At 35.3% G+C, this 24,647-nt stretch overlaps 2 protein-coding genes across 2 annotated transcripts; one reads left to right on the forward strand and one right to left on the reverse strand.

The window, feature by feature from the left end:
* The first annotated feature begins 2,195 nt into the window (after positions 1–2,195).
* On the forward strand, positions 2,196–16,946 carry LOC107871222 (stress-response A/B barrel domain-containing protein HS1). Its single transcript, XM_016718082.2, has 2 exons — positions 2,196–2,623; positions 16,468–16,946. Exons 1-2 carry the CDS (start codon positions 2,481–2,483, stop codon positions 16,655–16,657), a joined length of 333 nt encoding a protein of 110 aa, XP_016573568.1. The 5' UTR covers positions 2,196–2,480; the 3' UTR covers positions 16,658–16,946.
* Positions 16,947–18,225: 1,279 nt separating this feature from the next.
* LOC107871223 (leghemoglobin reductase) lies at positions 18,226–22,580 on the reverse strand. Its single transcript, NM_001325003.1, is given in 2 exon segments — positions 18,226–19,704; positions 22,276–22,580. Coding segments are annotated over 2 exon segments (1,512 nt in total). The 5' UTR covers positions 22,537–22,580; the 3' UTR covers positions 18,226–18,453.
* Positions 22,581–24,647: the final 2,067 nt, after the last annotated feature.

Here is a 24,647-nt window from a genome sequence, read left to right on the forward strand (position 1 = left end):
TCATTGATGTATAAAATATGTATAAGATGCGTAAATAAACTGTATAATTATTGTATATAACATGTATCTAAATAAATATTGCAGCTCAAGATTGTATAAAATGTTTGTAGATTTGATATGGTGGATTTGTGAATGAACTGAATATTAATTATCATATATATATATATATATATATATATATATATATATATATATAAGAAAAACATAAGAAAAATGTGCATGTGAGAATAATTATAGTGTTATATAATAAAATAATTGACATTAAAAATAAATAAGAAAATAAGAAAAGGTCAAAAAAAAGACAGTTGCAGTCGACGAAAAGGCCGAAATGACTATCTCTTGGAATTGCCAAATCAATAGTTATTTTGGTGGAACTAGTTTCGACCGAGCAACCATTTATGTCTTTTTTCCTTATATTTAAATGTCTTTTAATTATTTTTTTTCACTAATTGAGAAAATAAGAAAGAAAATCATCTATTTTTTTTTAAAAAAAAAACTTTTAGAGAAACATTTTTAGAGAGGTGTTTAATGGACACACGTGTTTGAGAGACAAAGGGATCGTTTGGTTGGCAACAATTTATTTTGAAATTAATTATTCTCATATTAACTATTTTGAATTAAGTTATTCTTTCATGTATATGGTACTCCTATTTTATTCTACTAACATAATGTACGTGCTTTGCACGTGTGTCTCGCATTAATTAATAGAATTATATATAAAAATAATTTAATCAATTTTGTGCATTATTATCCTTTTTCTCTAGTCCTCCGTCAATAATGTAGGGACATGATACATAACTCTTCAATAGATATATAAATTTTGAGACACTTTTAAGACAAGTTGAGAACAATAAGATAATTAATATTCAGTTCATTCACAAATTCACCATATCAAATCTTGCAAAAATAAGGACTCAAATCTAACAAAATAGTAAGGTGTAATTAATATGAATATTAACAAAATAATTGATTATATATACTTTAAGGGGAAAAGGTAAAAACACACATATTTTTATACTTTTGAATCAAATGTTTACCTAATTTGAGCAAATTTAATACTTTTTGCCTAATCAAGAAAACAAATCCTTAATGTGTCCGTTAAAGCAATGGCTGTTAAAGCAGTTGATTTTTAAGACTTTTACAACTGAACAAATAAACATGACTATATATAGAATTTTCATAATTAGTATGATGTAGCGGATATAATATATAAACACTCATAATTAAAATAATGATAAACAAACCCAATGTAATAAAAAAAAATCTAAAATCTAAAAATCACAAAATTATGTTGGAGATTCAATAACGAAAGTTACTTATAAACATAAAAAGATGTTTTGTTGTTCTTGATAAATATAACCAACGCAATAGAAAAGTAAATCTGAACCTGAAAATTAAAAAAAAAAGTTACAATAACAAATGCTGCTTACGAACAAAAAAGGACGATTTGTTTAGTATCACCAACAAAATTAATGTTAACATGCAATAAAATAAATGATGTAAAATATAATAAAAAGCTATAAAATAAAGTTTAACAGAATTATATGCTTTCAAAAGAAAAATTACTGCAAATCCTATGTACAATAACTATAGAACCCTATTGAAGTTTTTTTTTTTTTCAAAAAAATAAAAAATAATAGGCACATATATAAAAACTCACAACTCGTGATCTATATTAGTACTCTCCTTTGTCGTGTAATCTCTGATCCTTGGAGATTAATTTTTGTAGAGCCCATGATTCAATAGGAATAAAATTTTGTGAATCCTAACAGAAAAATAAAAAGAATTACTTTAATTATGATTATTAATTATAGTAAAGTCATGCTAATTTTACAATAAAAAGCTAAAAATATAATATTTAAAGAAAAATAAGTGAAAAGATAATTTTATCTATTATAAAAAGTTTTAATGAAGGGCAATAAGTTCAAATCATTTTTCCTAGTTCTTCACACTTTTAATATATTATTATAAATATAAATTATAGATTATACATATAAATTATTATGATATAAATTATGATGTAAATAATTGGATAAAATAATTCTGATACTACCTATCATATATTATGATACAATACCTCTAACCAAATGTACTATAAAATAATCCGATATTATTATACCTTATCCTCATTCCAAATGACTCCTAAATGAAATACTCTCTTCATTTTAAAAGAATGACTTGTTTAATTTGGTATAAAATTGAAGAAAATAAAAACTTTGATCTTAAATAAAAGTTACGTTAGATGTATCTAAAATATCTTTTAATTTTATGCTCTTAAATATGTCATATAAAAAAAAAAAAATTAAAATATTATCAATTATTTCTTTTTAAACGGAAAAAAAAAATAGTTCATGAGTTTGGCATACATTGGGATTGGGGACTACTAATAGATATCATGAGCCAAAGCACTATTTGCTCTTCAGAATTTTGCTTCTCTAATCAACACTGCAACTGAGCAAAGTAGAAGAAGAGTGGGGGAAATGGAGGGTACTAAGGGAGGAGTAGTGAAGCACATTTTGCTAGCAAAGTTCAAAGATGAAATCTCACCTGACAAAATTGATCAACTCATTAAGCAATATGCCAATCTTGTCAATCTCATTGAACCCATGAAGGCTTTTCATTGGTACTCCTCATCTTTCTTATCTCCGTCACTAATTTTCAATCTTGATGTGTGTTGTTCAACCCCTTTTCCCTTTTTAACTTTTCTGTTGATGATTTGGATGTTTTTAGTTGAGTCTTGGAGCAATCCGTTTTCCCTATTTTCTTTATCTGTGGATGGTTTGTCTCTTTTTAGTTGAGTATTGGAGCAACCCCTTTTTATGTGTGTGCCTAACTTTTTAGTTCAATGTTGACATGACTAAAGTGAGTTGCTCAGATAGTAAGTATCCCTCAGTTTCAACCCCCGAGGTTGTGAGTTCGAGTGACCAAAAAATTCTAGGGAGGGGTAAAAAAGAAGGTTCAGTGTTGACATTCTTGGTTCTTACCATTGGAAACATAAAAAGGAAAACTTTAGCATTCTTGATTTTCATTGGTAACCCTCCTCTTTCTTATCTCCTTCACTTTCAATTTTGATGTGTTGTTCAACCCCTTTTACCTTTTTTCATTATATGTGGATGATTTGGATTTTTTTTAGTTGAGTATTACAGAAGGCCTTTTCTATATGTGTGCCTTATCTGCCTTATCTGATAGTTGTTGTTGCTGGGAGGTATACGGGGATTTAGCTGCTCCGGACACCACGGTTATTAATGTTGACATTCCTGGTTCTTACCATTGGAAACATAAAAAGCAAAACTTTAGCATTCTTGATTTGGACGTTTTTAGTTGAGTATTGGAACTGCCCTTTTCTATGCGTGTGTTTGACCTAATATCTGTTGCTGCTGGGAGGTAGCAGGTATGCGGGGATTTAGCTGGCCCAGATACCACGGTTATTAATGTGGACATTCTTGGTTCTTACCACTGGAAACATAAAAAGCAAAACTTTAGCATTCTTGATTTTCATTGGTACCCTCTTTCTTATCTCCTCCACAAATCTTGGATCTTGATGTTTTGCTCAACCCCTTTTCAATTTTTCCCTTGTTTTTCCTGTATCTGTTGATAATTTATCTTTTTACTTGAGTATTGGGGCAACCCCTTTTTATGTGTGTGCATTAATTTTTTGGTTCAAATGTTGAAATGACAAGAGGGAGTTGCTCCTGAAATTGTGAGTTCGAGAGTAACCAGATGAGCAAAAAGGTGGGAGCTCCTGGGGAGGGGTAAAAGAAAAGGTTCAATGGTGACATTCTTGGTTCTTACCATTGGAAACATAAAAAGAAGAACTTTAGCATTCTTGATTTTCATCTTGCTCTTCTGGTCAACCCCTTTTCCTTACCTGTGGATGATTTGTCTCTTTTTAGTTGTGTATTGGAGCAACCCCTTTTTATGTTGTGTGTGTGAATTTTTTGGTTCAGTGTTGACATTCTTGGTTCTTATCATTAGAAACATAAAAAATGAAAACTTAAGCATTCTTGATTTTCATTAGCTTGTTATTTTGGTAAGTTGAGTTGAGAGTCTACTGGAAATAGTCTCTATCCCTGTGGTAAGGTCTGCGTACGCCTACTCTCCCCAGACTTCACTTTGTGGGATTCCTTTGGGTTATGTTGTTGTTATAGATGTTGCAGCATTTGGTAAGTTAAAAGGTCAATCTGATAAAAGAAATGATTTTTCTAGATCTATTGAACTTTTTAGCTGATTGGCATCTAGTCATTTAGATCAGGAGAAGTAGCTACAATGTATAAATCAGTGTTGGTGAGAACAATTACTGCAAGTCATAACACAATCAATGCTGGTTATTAGGCTATCACTTCTTAGATGGAGCTTTGACCAGAGATGTCATGCTTGTAAACCGCTACTTCAAGAATGACTGTTAAGGTTGCATACCATTCATATCATATAATTGCTTCATTATGGATTCTAACATTACCCTTAACTACTTTGGGTGTTTCCGGAGTGGTTACATCAACTAGAGGTTTCATCACCTGCAACAGACATACTTAAACTTAAAGACAAAAAAAGGTGATTACTGATAGAAAAAGTGCTCACTGATCACACCAACTTCTACAATGTACCTGTGGTTGGTGGGGGGAAGAATATAAATTGCATTTGGTATGGAGGAAAAAGTTTGTTTGGAAATGTGCTGTTTTGAAAGATCATTTTCCAGTGTATGGTTAGGTAAAGAGGTAGGTGATATGTTGAGATGCCTTCTACAAATTAGATATTGAACCGCACAACGACTTCCTTTCTTTGTGCCTGTTGAAGTATTGAGTTATTTGTTGTTATTTTTCTTTTTTTGTTTAGTAATTTTATTTTTGAAATTCAGTTATTTAAGTTGATATAGAATAGGATTTATTAGTATCCTAGTTGAAGGTAGAATGGGATTTTATTCGTTTCCTAGTTACAAATAGAATAGGCTTCTTTTGTCTATTTATATTCTCAGATGTGAATGAATAAATAAGAAGAATTGAATAAATAAGAAGAATATTTTTTTATCCTCAAACGTTTTCTTCTTCTCTGTGTTCTGTAGAACAACAATTGGTATCAAGAGCCAATTTCTTGAGGTCTGTGAGAGAGAAGACCCCCAAAATAACCCTGCGTAAAAGTCAATATTGTTATGGCTTCCAACAATTTTTCAATTCCTTCGCCCCTAATTTTTTCTGGTGAGAATTATCCAATTTGGGCTATAAAGATGAGAACATACTTGCGAGCATATGATCTGTGGCAAGTGGTAGAGGCTGGAGGAGAGGTAAATCCTTTGCCAGATAATCCAACTATGGCGCAAATTAAGAATCACAGAAAAGAGGTTGCAAAAAACTTTAAAGCTCTCTCTTGCATACAATCAGCACTTTCAGAAGTAATTTTCGCTAGAGTTATGGCGAGTGAGACTGCAAAGGAGGCTTGGGACAAGTTGAAAGAAGAATTTCACGGAAGTGACAAGATTAGGCAAATAAAAGTGATAAATCTGAGAAGAGAGTTTGAAATTCTCAGAATGAAGGATTCAGAAACTATTGAAGAATTCTCCAACAAGTTGATGAAGGTTGCAAACCAAATCAGACTTATGGGAGAAGAGCTTACAGATTCAAGAATTGTGGAAAAGGTTCTTGTGAGTTTGCCGGAAAGATTTGAAGCAAAGATCTCCTCACTCAAAGATTCGAAAGATCTACCAAAACTGTCACCTCCAGAATTTGTACATGCTCTTCAAGCTCAAGAGCAAAGAAGATTCTTAAGGCTAGAAGAAGCTACTGAAACTGCTCTTCAAGCCATGTTCAAAGGGAAGATGCAAATGCAAGAGGAAGGTAAAATCCCAAAAACTTCTACTAATTCTAGTAGAAATAATCAAGGCGATTCTCGCAATGGAGTCAAGAAGAGAGAAAACTTTTCTCCATACAAGTATTGCAGTAAAACCAATCATAAAGAGGATGATTGTTCGTTTAAGGGGAAGAAACCACCTCTCCAGTGTAGATATTGCAATAAGCTTGGACATATTGAAAGGTTTTTGTAACACCCCGATTCGCTGAACCGGAATTCTACACGGTGCTTATGACCCCGAGGGACCACAAGCTAACCCATGACTGATATCTGTACCTGTATACTGCAAATCATGATATAATAATGCGGAATACATAGAACTGTAAGGCCATAAGGTTCAACTGAATAAAATCATGTGGGTGAAAATACCCAAAACAACTCAATCTGAAAGCTAAGTCTGAACGTAAATCTAAAATCCTCTAAACTATCTGAATAAGGATTTGAAGGAACATGTCTCCAACTAACTCCGTAAAACTGAACTGAAGAAATAAATAAATGTATCAAATCATATTGTCCTCGAATCAATGAGGACTCACTGTGTCTCTGCGACTGGAATGCTACCGCTACTGCTGGGCTGGAGCTTGTGTCTCGGAACCTATGGTGTAACATGAAAAGAAAGCACCATAGCGCAAATGCGTCAGTACAACTGGAGTACTGAGTATACGAGGAAGGTAGGCTGAACAGAAAGGGTTTCATGCATGAACAACACTGACTGACTAATATGAACATGGGAGTGCAAACACACATATATAGAAACTGGGACCATGAATACGTGATAGCATGACCAGTAAGCTAATACATGGTTTATTGATAACTGTCATGACTGATACTGAAACTGATAACATGGACGACTATATCTGACAGTCCTGCATATACTGAAATCTGAAGAACGCCCTGAGTTATTTTATTGAGACTGATACTGAAACTGTGGGAAGTAGTGTTTAACCGACATGCCCCATGCATGCCGTTATGGCTAAGTTGGGGTCCAATCTCTGCCCGACTGGATGGGTGTCAATACCGTGCCATGGGTAAGGACAGCCTGTGAGTGACCCTTATCTGGCGGGTACTCAATGAGAACGGTGGGAACCCTAAACTGACGGGTTAAGCCACCTCATCAACCCTAATCTGACGGGTTAAGATGTCTCAACCTACGCTGGCTACGTAATTCTGGAACACAAGGATGACTACTAAGAATCACACCCTGAACTGGCGGGTGAGTTCCCATCCTTGGGTTCACTCGGTGCTAACCTCTACTCCTATCTAGAGGGACTGGACATGAATAACTGACTGTGCATGACTTAATCTTACTGAATTCCGTTGACTGGCGGAATGTTACTGATATCTGATAACTGACTAAGATCATGAGGTTTTCCTGAGTCACATGACTGACTGAAGTCTATGGAATCATAGCTTGAGTTCGGATATCGTGAAACATGACATGGCTCTAGGCACACAACTATAGTTTTCGGGTACAAGTACCCCCAGGACTCGATAGGAGGAAACTGACACACATGACATGACTTGATCACAAGATTTGAGTCCACAATTCACAATATCATAAGTAAGGCTTTCATAATAAGAATGATTGTCAACAAACTATCACATGATCGGGAATGCACACAACATGTATATACTTGCATGGCTTCAATAACATGGTCATTCCATATCACAACAATATCATGAGCATCTCGTACAACTTCTTCAATTCAAGCCAATAGCATGGGGATCACGTTGAACATAAACTTAGAACATGGAATAGTCATTTAGGACTTATTATGTCATAAAAGCATGATTTCTATTCCCTTAGGTGTTTTCACAAACACCTTACATGCATATCTTAGGCATAGGTGGATTCATCAAGATTACAAATATTCAACCACCAATTTCACATATTTATACGTTAAATACCACCATATCCTCACAATAAACATACAAAGATCCCATCTTAGGCATCATCAAACTCCAACCACATGAACATCAACCACCAACAACATAAACATCATAATTCAAAATTTAGAAGAGGTTCTTGAGCTTCATGGACGAAAGGAGTCCATGAATCAACTCACGCATACCTTAGAAGGAAGATTCTTGATGATTGACGGAGGAATTTCCTTGAAATCGGATCTTCAAGCTTAGTTACGCAACCCTAGTTGTTTTTCTCTTTTAGTGCTCTTGGATGATGAGCTTTGAGATGATAATAGGGTTGTAATATGTTTAGAAGCTATATATTTCGTAGGGTTAAGTTTAGGGATGTGTAAGGAGTGTTAAAAGACTTAATTACCCTTAAAATAACTCAAAACGGAGTGTTTTTGGCACCTGGAACTGACTTAGGCGGCGCCCAAGTGATTGCCTAAGCTAGGTTGGGCGGCGCCTAACCAATTGCCTATGTTTGGTTGGACAACGCCTAACCAATCGCCTATCCTTACTATCTCTCACGAAAATGGGCATAACTTTTCGCTCGGCTATTGGATTAAGGCGAAATTGGTATCGTTGGAAAGCTAATTCGATTCTCTACAATTTGGTGGGTCTAAATCAGCCAAAATACCACATTAACATCAAGTTATACTCGTTCAAAGATGACCTTTGCAAAATCGAACACTAAAACTTGATGGATTCAAAAACTCTTAGCTTGTATTGCCTTAAGTGACTCATATGAACATGCTTAATGCCTCATAAACTATCCTATCACTAGGATATTCATTGTAAGTCATGTACTCAAGTATGAATTACAGGATAGGAGATTTCATACGTAGGAATATTTATTCACTTCCTAGCTTAGAAACATGCGGGGTATTACAGTTTTGCAGAGTGAAGAAGGTGAACAACCAACTATCTCAAAAAGCCAACGTTTCGAAAGTTGAAGAACAGGAGGAGTTTGTGTTTACGGCGATGGCAGCAACAAGATTGAATGATAAAAATACATGGTTTCTAGATAGTGGTTGCACTCAACACATGACCAGCAAACGAGAATATTTTACGAAGTTGGAATCTGCCAAAGGTAGTGTCAAGTTGGCCGATAAAACCACGTTGGAGATTGTTGGTAAAGGAATTGTGGCAATTAAAGCTCCCAAAGGTACTAAATTTATTCGAGATGTTTTGTTGGTACTTGATCTTGACCAAAATCTATTGAGTATTGGTCAAATGCTAGAACAAGATTACATGTTACTGTTCAAAGACCAAAAATGTGTTGTTTCTGATTCTAGCGGCCAAGAAGTGGTTATAGTTGAAATGATAAAAAGAAGTTTTCCTTTGAATTGAAACTCAAATTCTGAGGAAGTTTGTCGAAGTAGTCAATGTCACAACAATGACGGTTTTATTTTTTATTCTGGAAAAATTGAAAATTGTTGCGCTACAATGGACGTTGAAATCGAACAAATCACTTCTCAAGAAAATCCTCAAAAGCTTCAAAACAGTAAGGAGGCTATAACTAAGGATAATCCACATACTGTAGCTGGGACCACATCCGGATCTCCAGACTCTGGCAATAACAATAGTTCCAATTCAGACCTCACTTTTCATGAAGATCAGAAGGACGGAGATGATGGGATGGATGATTGGGATGATGTGTCAAACTATGATGATGTTGATGACTATTTATCAGAATCCTTTTGCAAGAATGATAGTGTTTCAGACAATGCTTCACCTCATTCTGGTCCTTTGCAGAAATGTGGTTCAGCAGAGAAAGGAGAGCATTCCTCAGGAGATGTTTCTTTAAATCCTGCAACATCGAGTCCTGAACCCAGTATGGATGCAACGTCAAAAGATCTTAACTTCACAGATGAAAATACCAGTGCAAGTGAAAAGCAGGTGCTTATGAGATATTTGCTTTATGGTATCTGCAAGCAGTTGTTGTGCCGACCCGTAGTTCTTAATTGTGGCCATGTTTATTGTGAAAATTATGTGATCAATCTTAGCGACAAGCTATGTAGATGTCCAGTTTGCCAACTGGAGCATCCAAATGGATACCCCAACATTTGTTTGATTCTTGCACACTACCTGGAAGAGCAGTTTCCCGAGTTGTATGCATCAAGGGAAAAGGCATCAGCATACAGAGCTGCTCGTCAGATCCCATCTGCACAAAATCAGGACGAGGCTGCTGGCTGCAAATCACTACCTAGATTTGATCTTTCCGCATGGTTAACGGGAGGAGGGTCGCAAGTTCATATTGGGGTAGGTTGTGATCATTGTGGGATGTGTCCTATTGTTGGGGAATGGTACAAATGCAAAGACTACAAGGAGAAAATAGGAGCTTAGAAGATGTTCATTATGGATAACTGTAAGGAGCTTATGCCCGAGTACCTTGGATTTGTGAAGGGTGTTGTGGACTTTGATTATTTGTCTCTCAACATCTGTCGTGAGATGCTACAACAGAACAAGATTCTCAAGGTGATTAGGAAGAACCTTGTGAAAAAATGTATTGAGATGTTCAATGAAATTGTTGAGACCAAGGAGGATCAACTCGCTGATATATTTAACAAAGCTCTTCCCAAATTTAAATTTGAAACTCTTTGTAAACAACTTGGAGTTACCAGCAAGCATCTCAAGGAGGAGTGTTGAAGTATTGAGTTATTTGCTGTTATTTTTCTTTTTTTGTTTAGTAATTTTTTTTTTTGAAATTTAGTTATTTAAGTTAATATGGAATAGGATTTATTAGTATCCTAGTTGAAGGTAGAATAAGATTTTATTTGTTTCCTAGTTAGAAATGGAATATGATTCTTTTGTCTATTTATATTCTCAGATGTGAATGAATAAATAAGAAGAATATTTTTTTATCCTCAAACGTTTTCTTCTTCTCTCTCTGTGTAGAACAATAGTGCCTAACCTGTAACTTCTTGTTAAGGATTTTTTATTTTTTCCAGTATCTTGAAATTGAAGATGCCATCATCCTCAGGACGAGTTCCTTGTTGCTAGTAGCATGAAATCTTGGAAAACATTTTTGACAACCCTTTTCCCTTTCCTACTCACCAAAACACTGTCTACAAAAAAGAGTATCCATTAATTGGTTTTTCGTTGGCGCTGAGAGCATCTAATTGTTAGATCACCCTTTGATTGAGAATTTGAGATACTCATGAAAGTAGTAACTTCTAAAATGCTGAAAGGGCACTAGAGTTCTGAACTTTCCAATATCGGAGTGGGTGGATAGGTAGGAGGGATAGTAGTATAAGCTTGGCATACAAAGTTCACAAATGATCATTTACTAAATGTGGACAATGTTAAAGCAAAATAAACAAATGCATTCCTGAAATTTAGATTATAAATGTTTTGATTTTGGTAATTCCCTCAATATGATTTTAACAAAACCCCTTTTTGTCTTTGAGGTGCTTTTGAGAAGTTAATTTTGTATGCTTGCAATCACTATAATAGATGATGTTGAGACTTTCTCAGTGTTATATTGTTGTTCTTTCTCCCCAACGAGGTGTAGCTTGATCATCTCCATTGGGCTAAGCCACTCACAATGCAATTCTTTCAAGTTCATTGAAAATAGACCAAACGTCGTTCTCCCTTTTGACTAACCCATTATTGGAAAAAAAATTGTATTGTTTAGACTCCAGATAAATTTAAAAGAAAAAATGTTGTGAAATGTATGTGTTATGGTCCCCTGATATGGATCTAGTTATGGGACACTGAAATATGAAATCTAATGTTTTCTTTTTATGATCTATGGTGCTGGCTCATTAAGTGAGAACCTGCAATCTCTTGAGTTTGAAGTACTCAAAAACTTAATAATTTTCTACTTATAGCCTCTGGCAGAAATGCAAGGTAAAGCTGCGTACAATACACTCTTGTGGTAGGCCCTTCCTCGGACGCTACACACAGCAGGAGCTTTAGTGCACCAGATTGCCTTTTTTTTTTACGTTTCATAGATTAAACCTGGAGTTTTATACAATACTGATACGATAACTACCCCTTGAAACTAGGACATGAATTTCTAAGTTCTAATATTACTGTTGGATTTTAGCTTTGAAATTGGAGAAATAATAGAGAAAAGTTAGGAGAAAAATAAAATATGGCAATAGTATTGTCAAAGGAAATTATTTTATTAATAACTCAAAACATGTATTTATAGCTAAATTTCTAACTACACTTCAATTTAAATTGGGATAACTAATTCCTATTCAAATAATAAAGGGACAACTAATTCCTAAGTCACATAAGACTCTAATAATTAAAAACTACTAAAAATATATATTCCTACTTTATTTCTGAGACATATTTTCAACACTACTCCTTGGATTAGAAATTGTCTCGGCTTCAGCTGAATTTGACCTTTTGAATAAATCTGCCAATTCGTCTTTATTCTTGCATGACTTATGTGCATCTTCTATTGGATTAAATATGAAACTTTTGTCTCTCATGTCAACTTGTAAAATCTCATGATTAGTAGAATCAAAGATTCGACAATATTTGTCTCCAAATAATAATTTAAATCCTTCTTTCATTAGCTGGCCAACACTTAACAAATTTTTGTCAATATCGGGCATTTAAAGGACATTTGAAATTATTTTTGTACCTGAAACTGTTTTGATTGCAACATTCCCTTTTCCTTTTGCAGAAAGATAGTCACCCTTCTCAATTCTGATTTTCTTATTTTTCAAAGGCAAAAACTCTTTAAAAAGAGTTTTGTCATATGTTATGTGGTTTGTACAACCACTATCAATCATCAAAAAATCAGATTTCTTGGTTGAAGATGTTGCCACAAATAAGTGATCTTCTTCTTCTTCTTTGGTGACTTGGGCTTCTGCTTCATATTTTTGAGATTTGTTTTTGCAAATCACAGCTTCATAGCCAAGTTAATTGCAAATCTTGCATTGTGCATCTGGTCTCTTCCAACATTTAAATGGAGGATAACCTATTTTGCCACAGTGTTGGCAAGGTGGGTAATTTTTTCTTGAATTATTACCTTTGCTTTGAGTCTTGTGGTTGGCTGTCAAAACTCCTTCAACCATACCATCCTACCTCATTAGCTTCCTTTGCTCTTGCACCTACAACGTATTTAACAATTCTGCCAAGGTAATCTTGGACAGATCTTTTGTGTTTTCCAAGGTAGTTATTGATACTTTGTATCTTTCAGGCACAGCAACAAGAATTTTTTCAACAATTCTTGAATCTTTAAATTTTGTGCCAAGCAATCTTACCTAGTTAATAATGCTAAGAAGTCGGTCTGAGTACTCTTTGACGGTCTCAGATTCCTTCATCTTTTGCAATTCGAATTCCCTTATTAGATTCAATACTTTCATGCCTCGTATTCTTTCATCTCCGGTATATTCTTCTTTCAAATAATTCCAAATTTCTTTTGGTGATTTAATGGTCATAATTCTCATGAAAATTATTTGAGACAGACTAGCAAATAAAGTTGCTTTTGCCTTTGATTTTCTAATTTTCTTTTCCTTTTGATCTGGGCCACTTTGGGATTATCAGGCAGCGGAACAACATCATAATCCTCCTCCACAGCCTCCCAAAGATCTAAAGCCTTAATATAAGTCTCCATTCTTATTGCCCAAAGATGATAATTCTCACCATCAAAGACAGGAGGAGCTATTTGGGAAAAGTTATTTTCAGAATTCATCTCTCACACATCCCTCAAGAAACTGACTCTTGATACCAATTGTTGGTTTTTAGCTTTGAAATTGGAGAAATAACAGAGAAAGAGTTGGAGAAAAATAAAATACGACAATAGTATTGTCAAAGGAAATTTTTTTATTAATAACTCAACATTATTTATAGCTAAATTTCTAACTGCACTCCAATTTAAATTGGGATAACTAATTCCTATTCAAATAATAAAGAGACAACTAATTCCTAAGTCACATAGGACTATAATAATTAAAAACTACTAAAAATATATATTCCTACTTTATTTCTGAGACATATTTTCAACAATTACTGGAATGGAGAAACTGCAAACTACTACAAAGAAATAACTACTTCTGATTGAGAAACTTCAGATAACAACTGAAATAACTGTTAGTCCAACTAATAATGTTTAAATCATTGGAGACAAGGAGTGATAACAGTATGATCATAGTTCCTGACATTTTTCGAGTACTTCAAGTATCTTAGACTATGATGGGCGGAATTGAAGTTATTGTAGCTTGCAAGAAAACTCCGATCTGCTCCTGACTAGTTATAGAAGTTGCTGTAGCAAATGAATTTACCCCTCTGGCCAGATGTTTTGGAGAGGAATATGGATAGCAAATGGCATGGTGCAAGGCGAAGCATGTGAAGCCTTCCCCTTCACAGTACTGGTCCATTTAACCTTTTTCCCTATTTACAACCAGTCGTATGCGTGCCCTGCCTGCCCCAACCCTTAACTTTTTCTCAGTGTTCCTTTTCTCTTTTTCTTTTTCGTCCATCTAATCAAGATTTCTGCCCCTTCAACACATTTTCTTCGTGTTGCAGAGGCAAAACGTGTTTGTCTTTTTTAACTTTATTGAGAAGAAAATATATTCTACCTCTGAAATTCCTAATATTTATTTCTTAGGGGATAATTTTTATTTGATTCTCAAAATCTTAAGTTCACACCTATTTATCACATTCCTTTAAGAAGTACAGAAGTTGCAGCGGAAACAGCAAAAATTAGGTGAATATCGTAGTATGAGTGTACACTCTACTCTCTCCAGACCCCACTTGCGGGATTTCACCAGGTATGTTGTTGTTGTATCATAGTATGAGTGTGAAAGTTGTATCTTTGTGACAATGGCCTTTCTACCGTAATTAGCTTAATTATAATCAAATATTTTGGTACTAGGGGTCTTAAAGATTTGGCGTTCACTGATATAATTTGGGATGATAACTTAAGTTAGACATAGTTTAGCACGTCAGATTTCCGTTCTTAATGCAAGAAAGCAGTCTAGGTATAAGGATATGCAGGCCTACTTTCTGCATCTGAATCAATGAGCAAATGGTGATTTCTGTTTCTCCATTATTTACACATCCAGATAGCAAAGTATTTCGACGGGAGAGAACAAGGACTTCTCACTTTGGGTTGGGACCAAAAGTGAACTTCAGAATAGGTAATTCGCCCACCCCAGTTCCACCTTCCCACCTGCCTGACTTCCATTCCTAGCCAGGAATGTGTATCGAGGACCTTATGCTCACTTTCCACGGGAGTTATGCCACTAAAATTCCACGTATAAACCCACACCCAAAGTTTTAGTCAGGTGGTAAGAGCATAGCTCATTCTATATGTCAGTTAGGTGCACGTCATAGGTTCGAATTCTATTTATACAAAGCCTAGTATTTAAGTGGAGAAGGGCAGAGAGACAAGTGTTTTGATAATTCCAAATTTCCTCTCTTCCTCACTTTCAGATGAACTTGCGTAGATAGAATAGCTATTCAATATCAATATCTCCCCCTGTAATGTTCATAGCTTCGATTGCTCAAGTTGACATTTCATCATTTTGCAACACCGCAAGTGTCTTACAAGGATGCTGCTTCCCCACCCCCACCCCCACCCCCACCCCAATCGTATTGGCTCCGCTTTGTCCTAGAAGCTACTGCTTCTGCCTCACTAGGCATGAGAGATAGCTCATGACTGGATCATGGATCTCTTTATGAACGTGAGCAACTCATGCAGCGGCAAGGACTCGCAACTTTTGAAGGGACCAACAACCGCCCTTTACATAAACTCTATACTTGAATAGATTGTCCTGTTGAATCAAACTCAATTCTAATTGATATATGCTTAATGGAAAGGAATATGGAAGTAATATTTTGTCTTGATTCTGGCGACAAAGCCCTAAAAGTTTTATATCTAGGAGCTTGAGGAAAAAAAAAGAAAAAAAACATTCTGAGCCATTAGAAGCCTCGAGACACTTGATAACGATTCCTGCCAGTTCTCATGACCTAAACTGAGTGGCCTTTAAGTATCTCCATCTACTGTTACATCCAGAATTCCAGTCCAATGATGTCTTGTCAAGATCTGATCCTTTTGATGGAATGGCATTTGGAACATGTCTAGCAGACAGGATTCTATCATGGGTTTTGAGGATTTCTATAGCAACAGAAGGTGATGATCCAACAACTAGCCATTTAGTTCCAAGCTTGAGGGATATAATAGGGCCATAAGTTTTTGCAAAATTTGTCAGAGTTATTTGAGGCATTTTTTAAAAAAATAACCCAATAAGTTCAAATACCTCTTTTATCTAGGCTTTGGGATCATCATGATATGCTTCTAGCTAACATGTACTGCCTAAAATGTTACTCCACTACTTTAGCACAACCATCTTAGCATTCGTGTCTCTGAAACACTCATCTTGTTAATACTGTTCCATCGCCATCAAGGGTAAGGAAAGTAGACCCAAATGAAACATTTTCGCTTGAAAATTTAGGCACCTGGATGCATGGTTTTATCTTTCTTTTGTGATTATACACACAAGTTCTTTGGTGAGTGGGATTTTAGTTTCTTTTTCCTTGGAAGTTCATACACTGGGTATGTTGTTGTTTTTCATACAATGAGCCAAGGGTCTTTCAGAAACAGTCTCTCTACCTCGACGAGGTAGGGTAAGGTCGCGTACACTCTACCCTCCCCAGACCCCACTTGTGGGACTGCACTAGGTATGCTGTTGTTGTTGTTCTTGGAAGTTCATAGAAGTATTGAAATGTAATTTGGATGTCATATGGCAGGGGTAAGGATGTGAGCACAGAGAACCTCCAGCAAGGTTTCACTCATGTTTTTGAGTCAACGTTCGACAGTACAGAAGGTGTTGCAGAGTATGTAAGTCATCCGGTTCATGTTGAATTTGCAAATCTAATGCTTCCTCAGCTGGAGAAAGTCCTCGTCATCGACTACAAACCGGAGAAAGTCGGTCCCTAAACTGAGTTCACAAATGGATGCACTTACAGCGATCAGTATATCCGTTTTACTTTTCTGTACTGAAATCCAATAAGAACGATGAACTTCTCTAGAGGGTGTGTATCTTGCTTGTTTGAAACTATTGTATTCACTTGCTAGACGCTAATGCAAGTAACTTATGGTCAGCTCGAGCTACTCATTGTTGTTCCTATCTCGAGGGAGGACGATCTTCATTCGTATCTTCCCAGGGTGGAATGAAGGATGAACAGCATATATAAGTGCATTAATAAACTCAGATTAGTGTTTCCAATTAAGTCCTTGTGACATAGAAGGGAATAAATTCTCCTTCATTTTGCAGTCATTTATTTTGGTCCATGACCTTTACTACTTACTGTAAACTCAAATACTTGAGATGTATCATTGTTCACTTTGTGCAGTCGTCTGTTGGCACAACAATAATGATAACATACCTAGTGTAATTACACAAGCGGGATCTAGGGAGGGTAGATAGATTGTATGCTAACCTTACCCTTACCTTGGGAGGTACAGAGATTGTTCCGATAGACAATTGCTCAAGGATAAGCACGCCAAGCAGATTGAAAGACGACAACGAAATAGAAGAAATCATGGCAAAAGACCAGAAAACATGGCAAAGCATTATGAAACGGACTAGCAACTATAGTAAAAATAGTGCAATAACCGAAGTACAAGAGACAATAGGTAGTGATAGAAATCGAAAGTTAAGAGCTATGACGATGTTCTACTACCTTTAGCCTTCTACTTGAATACATGACCTCCACAACCTTCTATAGAGGTCATGTTCTCGATATGCTGAAAGTGTGTTATGTCCTGTCTAATCATCTATTGTGTCCGGGAGATAAATAGCTAGGTGAGACAACATATTCCATAGAAACGATCCATATTAACAATTGAAGGACAAACCAAGGACCAATTTACAAATGACTAGTAAAGCATTAACATCACATGTCTATAGTTTGATCTTTGATGCTAATGAGTTAGCCTCAGCCCTCACTAAAGAGTCGAAAACAAAGAGATTCAATAATAAAATTAGCAAGGGAATCGTATAGAAATGATCGATTCTTTGGGCTTGGGCACCTCAATAAAGATATGAGCTGCTCGAAAATGACTGAAACAGTTGAATAGGAAGATCACTATGACTATAGTCTTGGTAAGTTTACCGAAAACAAAAATGATTTATTTGATATTACGGATAGTGATGACTAACACAACCTTGGCCAGCCTTTCGAGTTCTACCACATGCATCACAGCCCATACGCCGCTCGAGGGTAACATGTAAAAGTGTACTGAGAATAATTTAACTTCGATGAGAATTAAATAATAATCCAACGGATAACAACATTACCAAGAACACCAAACTGGATAGTACGACAAACATACCCAGTGAAATCCCACAGGTAGTCTGAAACGGATACAATGTATGCAGACCTTACCCTACCTCGTGGAGGTAAAGTGGAAAGTAAGCATCACAAATTTCAATCAAGCAAAATCTTTAATGCTGATCAAAGATGAGATGGAGCTATAATAAAAATAACTAAATGAGACTCAGATTAATGACAATTAAACTCGACATGCAGCTCGTGTCGTTATTACAGAAATGAATATGCAGAAGAGAAAACATTAACTTTGAGGTAGTTTTGATTACCAAATTAAGAGAGGAGGGAGGAGTGTAAACTTCTGTTCGAGATATACTTGAGGGATGATATAGCAATTACAAACTCTCCTCCAAGTAATCAAAGATCCTCGAAGGAAAAACGAAAACAATGATATGACACTTTCTATATGTGGATGGGCTTGTCATAAGTGGCCATGGCTGCTTCTTTCAGAGCTTCGCTCATTGTTGGATGTGCGTGGCATGTACGAGCAATGTCCTCACTTGATGCTCCATAATGCAAGGCCAGGACTGCTTCGTGAATAAGCTCACCTGCGTTGGGTGCCATGATATGAACGCCCAAGATTTTATCAGTCTCTTTCTCAGCAAGTACCTTTACAATTCCTTCAGCATCGTCAATTGCCTTGGCCCTACTGTTTGCAAGGAAAGGAAATTTGCCAACGCGATAATCAAGTCCAAGGGCCTTAACCTGTTCTTCAGTTTTCCCAACGGAAGCAACCTCTGGGTGAGTGTAACAAACACCAGGAACCAAATCGTAGTCCACATGACCCTCTTTGCCTGCAATGAATTCCACACAAGCAACACCATCCTCCTCTGCCTTGTGAGCCAACATTGGCCCAGGAATGACATCACCAATTGCATATACCCCCGTGACATTACTGGCAAAACGCTCATTGACCAAGATTCTACCAGCCTTATCGGTTTCAACACCTATCTTGTCCAATCCAAGACCTGAAGTGAATGGAACCCTACCAGCAGAAACAAGAACAACATCAGCCTCTAGTGTAGTTTGTTCACCACCAGCTGCAGGTTCAAGGGTCAACTTCAGAACATCCCCAGCAGTGTCAACTGATACCACCTTAGTTTTAAGCATGAACTTCATCTTTTGCTTCTCAAGAGAGCGTTGGAATTGCTTGCGAACTTCACCATCCATGGTTGGAACAATATCAGACGCAAATTCAACAACAGTCACCTGTGAGCCAAGGCGGCCCCAGACAGATCCCATTTCGAGGCCTATGTAGCCAGCACCAATAACAACCAGGTTTTTGGGAACTTCAGTCAAAGCTAAAGCGCCAGTAGATGATACAATTCTCTTCTCATCAATGGTTAACCCAGGAAGACTTTTGACATCAGAACCAGTTGCAATTATAATATTCTTACCCTTAACAACAGTATTACCACCGTCTATGGTGTCAACGGAAACTTCAGAAGGCGAAAGGAATTTACCATAGCCCTTAACATAGTTCACTTTGTTCTTCTTAAACAGACCCTCAATACCTCGTGTTAGGCCAGCCACAGCCTTATCTTTTTGGGACATCATGGCAGGAAGATCTACCTCAACAGAAGAGAACTTCACACCATGTTGAGCAAATGAATGTTGAGCTTCATGGAACATGTGGGAGGAATGAAGAAGTGCCTACACATGAAAAGCAGAAACAGTAAATAGTTGAACCTTTAAAAGCTGACAACAATGCTCCAAGCACAATTATCGACAAGAAAGACAGGCATAAACCTGTGCACTCTGCCAAGTACTATATTTTAAGAGTACCATTGTTAATTTTACTATGTAGAAGAATGAAATAAAGTGCATGATGACACATAACAGAATATCAATTAGCAAATTACTAGAGCAGAACTCTATAGTTAAGGGTTATTACATGATAAGTGGAGGTCATCAGATAAATATGCACCCAATGGACACCAGTGGGTAAGCTAGGCAAGGTTAGGTACCAATCAAAATGACCTCTTAGGAAGATTATGTCTTTAGGTTCACAACAGGGGAACCCTCAGGCATGTCACATTTTAAGGGTATCAAAGAAACTGAGTCAGCCATATGGAGAAAGTTGGCATATATACGTCAGTGCAAAATATCGCGTAAGGTGTATATATATCTTGCTAAGCAGCCAAACCAAGGAAAGAATACACAACCATGACAAAATGTATTTAACCTTCAAAACTTTTGATGAAAAAATGAAAGGAAAGCCCACTAAATTTTTGTGAGAAAAGACTTTCACAAAGACTAAAATCCACACAAGATGTATGCCTCATTTATGGCAGACTGGGCCTTGCAGAACTTTTGGTTTTTAACTTACTTTGATAAAACTATTGAAAGGAGACTGATACATTTTGACTTTTAAATTCAAATGGAATGGAAGAAGAAGTTAACGCGGAAAAAACAACAGATCCCTATAATATAATTGCATATGAAAGCTAAAAGTCAACTCGTCCATTCCAGTCCCCGTCCAGACTCCGGTAATTTCCCACAACTGACTTCTGCTCTACTTGCAACATATCACTCTCATCAACTATAATAATGTGACTGTTCATTATGTCAGGTATCTTTACTTCTATATGTAAGTCACATATTAACACATAAGTTGGAAATTAGGATGTCTAAAATCCCCTTCCAATAGTGTCATAAAACTCAATTTAGTTCTATACTTCTATTTTACTTCTAAGAGAAAGCACCTTCTATTTTATTTCACTTTGGATCTTATATTGCTCAGACTCGTCAAAAATATCAACGGGTGCCTGTTGGATTCGCCAGAAGTAGTGTATTTTTGAAGAATCCAATACGGGTGTGGCATCGAAAATGAAGAGTCTGCACAACTTGACTTTGGATAAATAACTCAATTCTAGTTCAAGTAGAAACAAATCATATTTAGTACTGAAAAGAACATATTGATATTTAACGTGTATTTTTTACTAAATAGTTGGTGATAGTTTAGGTAGAAAACTCGTAAACCTGATAATACACATATGAAACTCAAAAGCCGAGATACTTTAGGTGTATTTCTCACCCTTCACTCTGATATTTCCTTGCTTACCCATCGAAAACTAAAAAATAAGCCCCTTCGCTATGACCCTTCACTCTGATATTTCCTTGCTTACCCATCGAAAACTAAAAAATAAGCCCCTTTTTTCACATTGAGAAAGCATTTTCCTTTATACGGAACACACCCTTAATCACATCATCGTTTTCACATTAACTAAAATAAATATAACCAAAACCTGAATTTCCACACAACAGCAACAACAACGACATACCCAGTGTATTCCCACAAAGTGGGGTTTGGGGAGGGTAACGCATACACAGTCCATACCACTACCTCAGATGAAGTAGAGAGGTTATTTCCGATAGACCTCCGGCTCAGGAAAGATAACAATATAACAAACAAAAAATCATAAAAGCACACAACAAAATGAGATAACACACCGCTAGATAATAAAGGAAACAAGACACCCACAAGATAATACTATAAACTATCTATTCAAAGTCATAGACATCACCGAAACAGCACGAACAAGAAACTACAAACGCAGATACAAACAAAGCACCCTTCCCTACTATAACAGACGAACTCCTACTCGCTAACCCTCTATCCTAATCAGCATCCTCCACACCTTCCAATCAAGAGTCATGTCCTCGTAAGCTGTAACTCCTCCATAATATGCCTAATCACCTTCCACCAATATTTGTTCTGTCTACCTCTACATCGCCGAAAACCATTCATAGCTAGCCTCTCACGCCTCCATACTGGAGCATCTGTGCAGCTCCTCATCACAAGCCCGAACATTACAACCTCACTTCTCCCAGCTTGTCCTCCACCGAAGCCACTCCCAAATAATCTATTTCTAACCCTATATCTCCGAGTAAGTCCACACATCCATCGCAGCATCTTCAGCTCCGCCACCTCCAACTTTTAAATGTGGAAATTCTTAACTAACCAACACTCCACTCCATACAACATAACCGGTCAGACTGCTACAACGTAATAATGCCAAAATGGGCAGTCGGGGACACTAAAGCTTCAGTCATGTGGACCACAAGGCTTTATTGTAAACAACCTCACCCTACATATTTCTGCAAGAAGCTGTTTTCACAGCTTGAAACCAATGACCTCTTTATCACAAAAAAAACAACATAATTCCAATAACAAACCATACCAAAATCAACAGATCTAATAAAATCCAAAAAAAAATGTACCTTAGAAGGAATACAACCAACATTAAGACAAGTACCACCAAGAGTACCCCGTTTTTCAATACACGTTGTTTTCAAACCAAGTTGCGCAGCTTTAATGGCCGCTACATATCCACCAGGTCCACCACCAATTACAACAACATCATTCTCATCCGATCCCGATGCAAAACTTCTCGAAAAATAATATGACGAATATTTAGACACATATCTTGATGATGATAATATTGTTGATGCTTTTCGTCTAGCTAAACTCCCTATCGCCATTTTTCTTTGCTTTCTGGGATGAATTTTTTACAGACAGCTTTTTTATACTGGTGCATTGGGTACTATAATGGAGGACCAGTTTCCTTTTAAAAGAATATTTTCGTTCTGGCTGCGGAGGTGTGCGGATAGGTTCAAAATTAAATATTGCTCCTGTTTTATTCCCTCCGTTGAATAATATTTATACACTAATTGTATCCGAGGGGTAATTTTATTACTCTAACAATTTTTTTTTAATCAGTTTTAAAAAACTGACATATTTTTATATCTTATAAAAATTTAATTTTAAAATATTTATTTATCCTTGATTTATAATTAAATAAATATTTTGATTTATTATAGATCATAAATTTTAAAAATCTTTCTTTGTTTCTTAGTTTTAGTGTCAAATCAAACTACATCATATATATAAACTGAGGTGGAGAGAGTATATTATCTTTCTAATATAATAAATTTAATATTTTAAAAAATATAGTAAGTGATTAATAGTGTTTAGTACTAGGTATAAAATAGACACAAGATGCAAATTATGTATTAATTTTTTAAATTAGATAAATATTAGTGTATATTATTTTTTAGTAATACAGACAACTAAGGATAAAGGGAGTAATATTTTTGTCCTATTTTTTATTTTAATCGGTTCAAGAAAAAAGTTGTCCTCCTTTTGATAATTTATTAATTGTTATATAACGTTTGATACTATAAAATTAAATATTATTTTAATATATTTTATATGTTTTTTAATTTAAATTACATGACTAAAAAATTCTAACTTCTTTAAACTTTGCAATAAGTCGAATCAGATAAATAAATTAAAATAAAGATTATTCCCTCTGTTTCAATTTATTTGTTAAATTTTAACCTGATATAAAGTTTAAAAAAATAAAATAATTTTTGAATTATTATGATCTTAAATTAAAAATATATAAAAAAAATAATAAAATACACTTTAATCTTATAATTTTAAACATGCTAGATAAAAAATTCGAACTAAAGAATTGTGTTTTCTTTCTAAAACGAACTAATTTGTTGCCAATAAAAAAACGAAACGACCATATCTAGTGGCGGATCTAGCATATATACTAGGGGTTCATATGAACCCCTTCGACGAAAAATTACACTATTTATACACTGTTAAAATTATTTTTTATGTATATATAATATATGTTGAACCCCTTTCGTGTGTGCATTTTTGAACCCCATTAATGAATATCTTGACTCCGCCACTGACCATATCTACCTTTTAAATAAATTTGTTGTCAAGCCTATATTAATTATTACTACTAATATAATTTCTCTCTCTTTTTATTTAAATAATAAAAAAGAAGTAAATTGTAGTAGTACCTTTTAGTTTAATTTATTGTAATAAAGCTTTTTCCCTGACCATATCCATGCTCGAAAAAAGAGGTCAAAAAATGTAAAGTTGAGAAATATAGCAACAAAGAATTGTCCCTTTGAAAACATTTAATTTGGGGGGGAAAAAAAAAAGAAAAAAGAGGAAAAGTCCAGTAAAGCTCTCACAACTAAAAAAAACTCATAATCTAAACAAATTATTTCACTTTTATAAAATTTGTATTCAAGTCAACTTGCAGACACCTTTATTATTAATTCTGTTAATTAAAATTTAGGCTTAGGACAAACAATTACCTTCTTTTTTTTGTCTTTATCGTAATTTAAATAGTGATCTACAAGCGTTATATCCAATTGTTAGGATTTTTGCCTGAATTTTCTTATCAAATTTTAAGTTTTACTTTTTCTTGTAAGGAAATAAAAGTAATCATAAATACTTTTACTTTTCCTGAAAGAAAAATATAAAATTTTTTCATATTTGACTAACCTATTTCTTGGAGGAAAGGTTTTGGACATCTGTAAATAGAAGACCCCTCTTCTCATACCATAACATAGTAGCATCCACAATGTAGTCGTTTAAAGAGTTTCGTTTAGGGGGAGATTTTCTCCCAATAGATTTTAAGTTTATTTTGATTTAGTTTTAAATATGTAGGTCAATGGTCAAATCATAGTCAATAATATATTTTTAGTATATTTTTTGTGTCGTCTGAATTATCATCACGATAGTTTGCAACTAATAGCTTCTGCATAACGTCCTCTCGATT

Source organism: Capsicum annuum, chromosome 5, assembly GCF_002878395.1.
Source record: "Capsicum annuum cultivar UCD-10X-F1 chromosome 5, UCD10Xv1.1, whole genome shotgun sequence".
Taxonomy (NCBI): domain Eukaryota; kingdom Viridiplantae; phylum Streptophyta; class Magnoliopsida; order Solanales; family Solanaceae; genus Capsicum; species Capsicum annuum.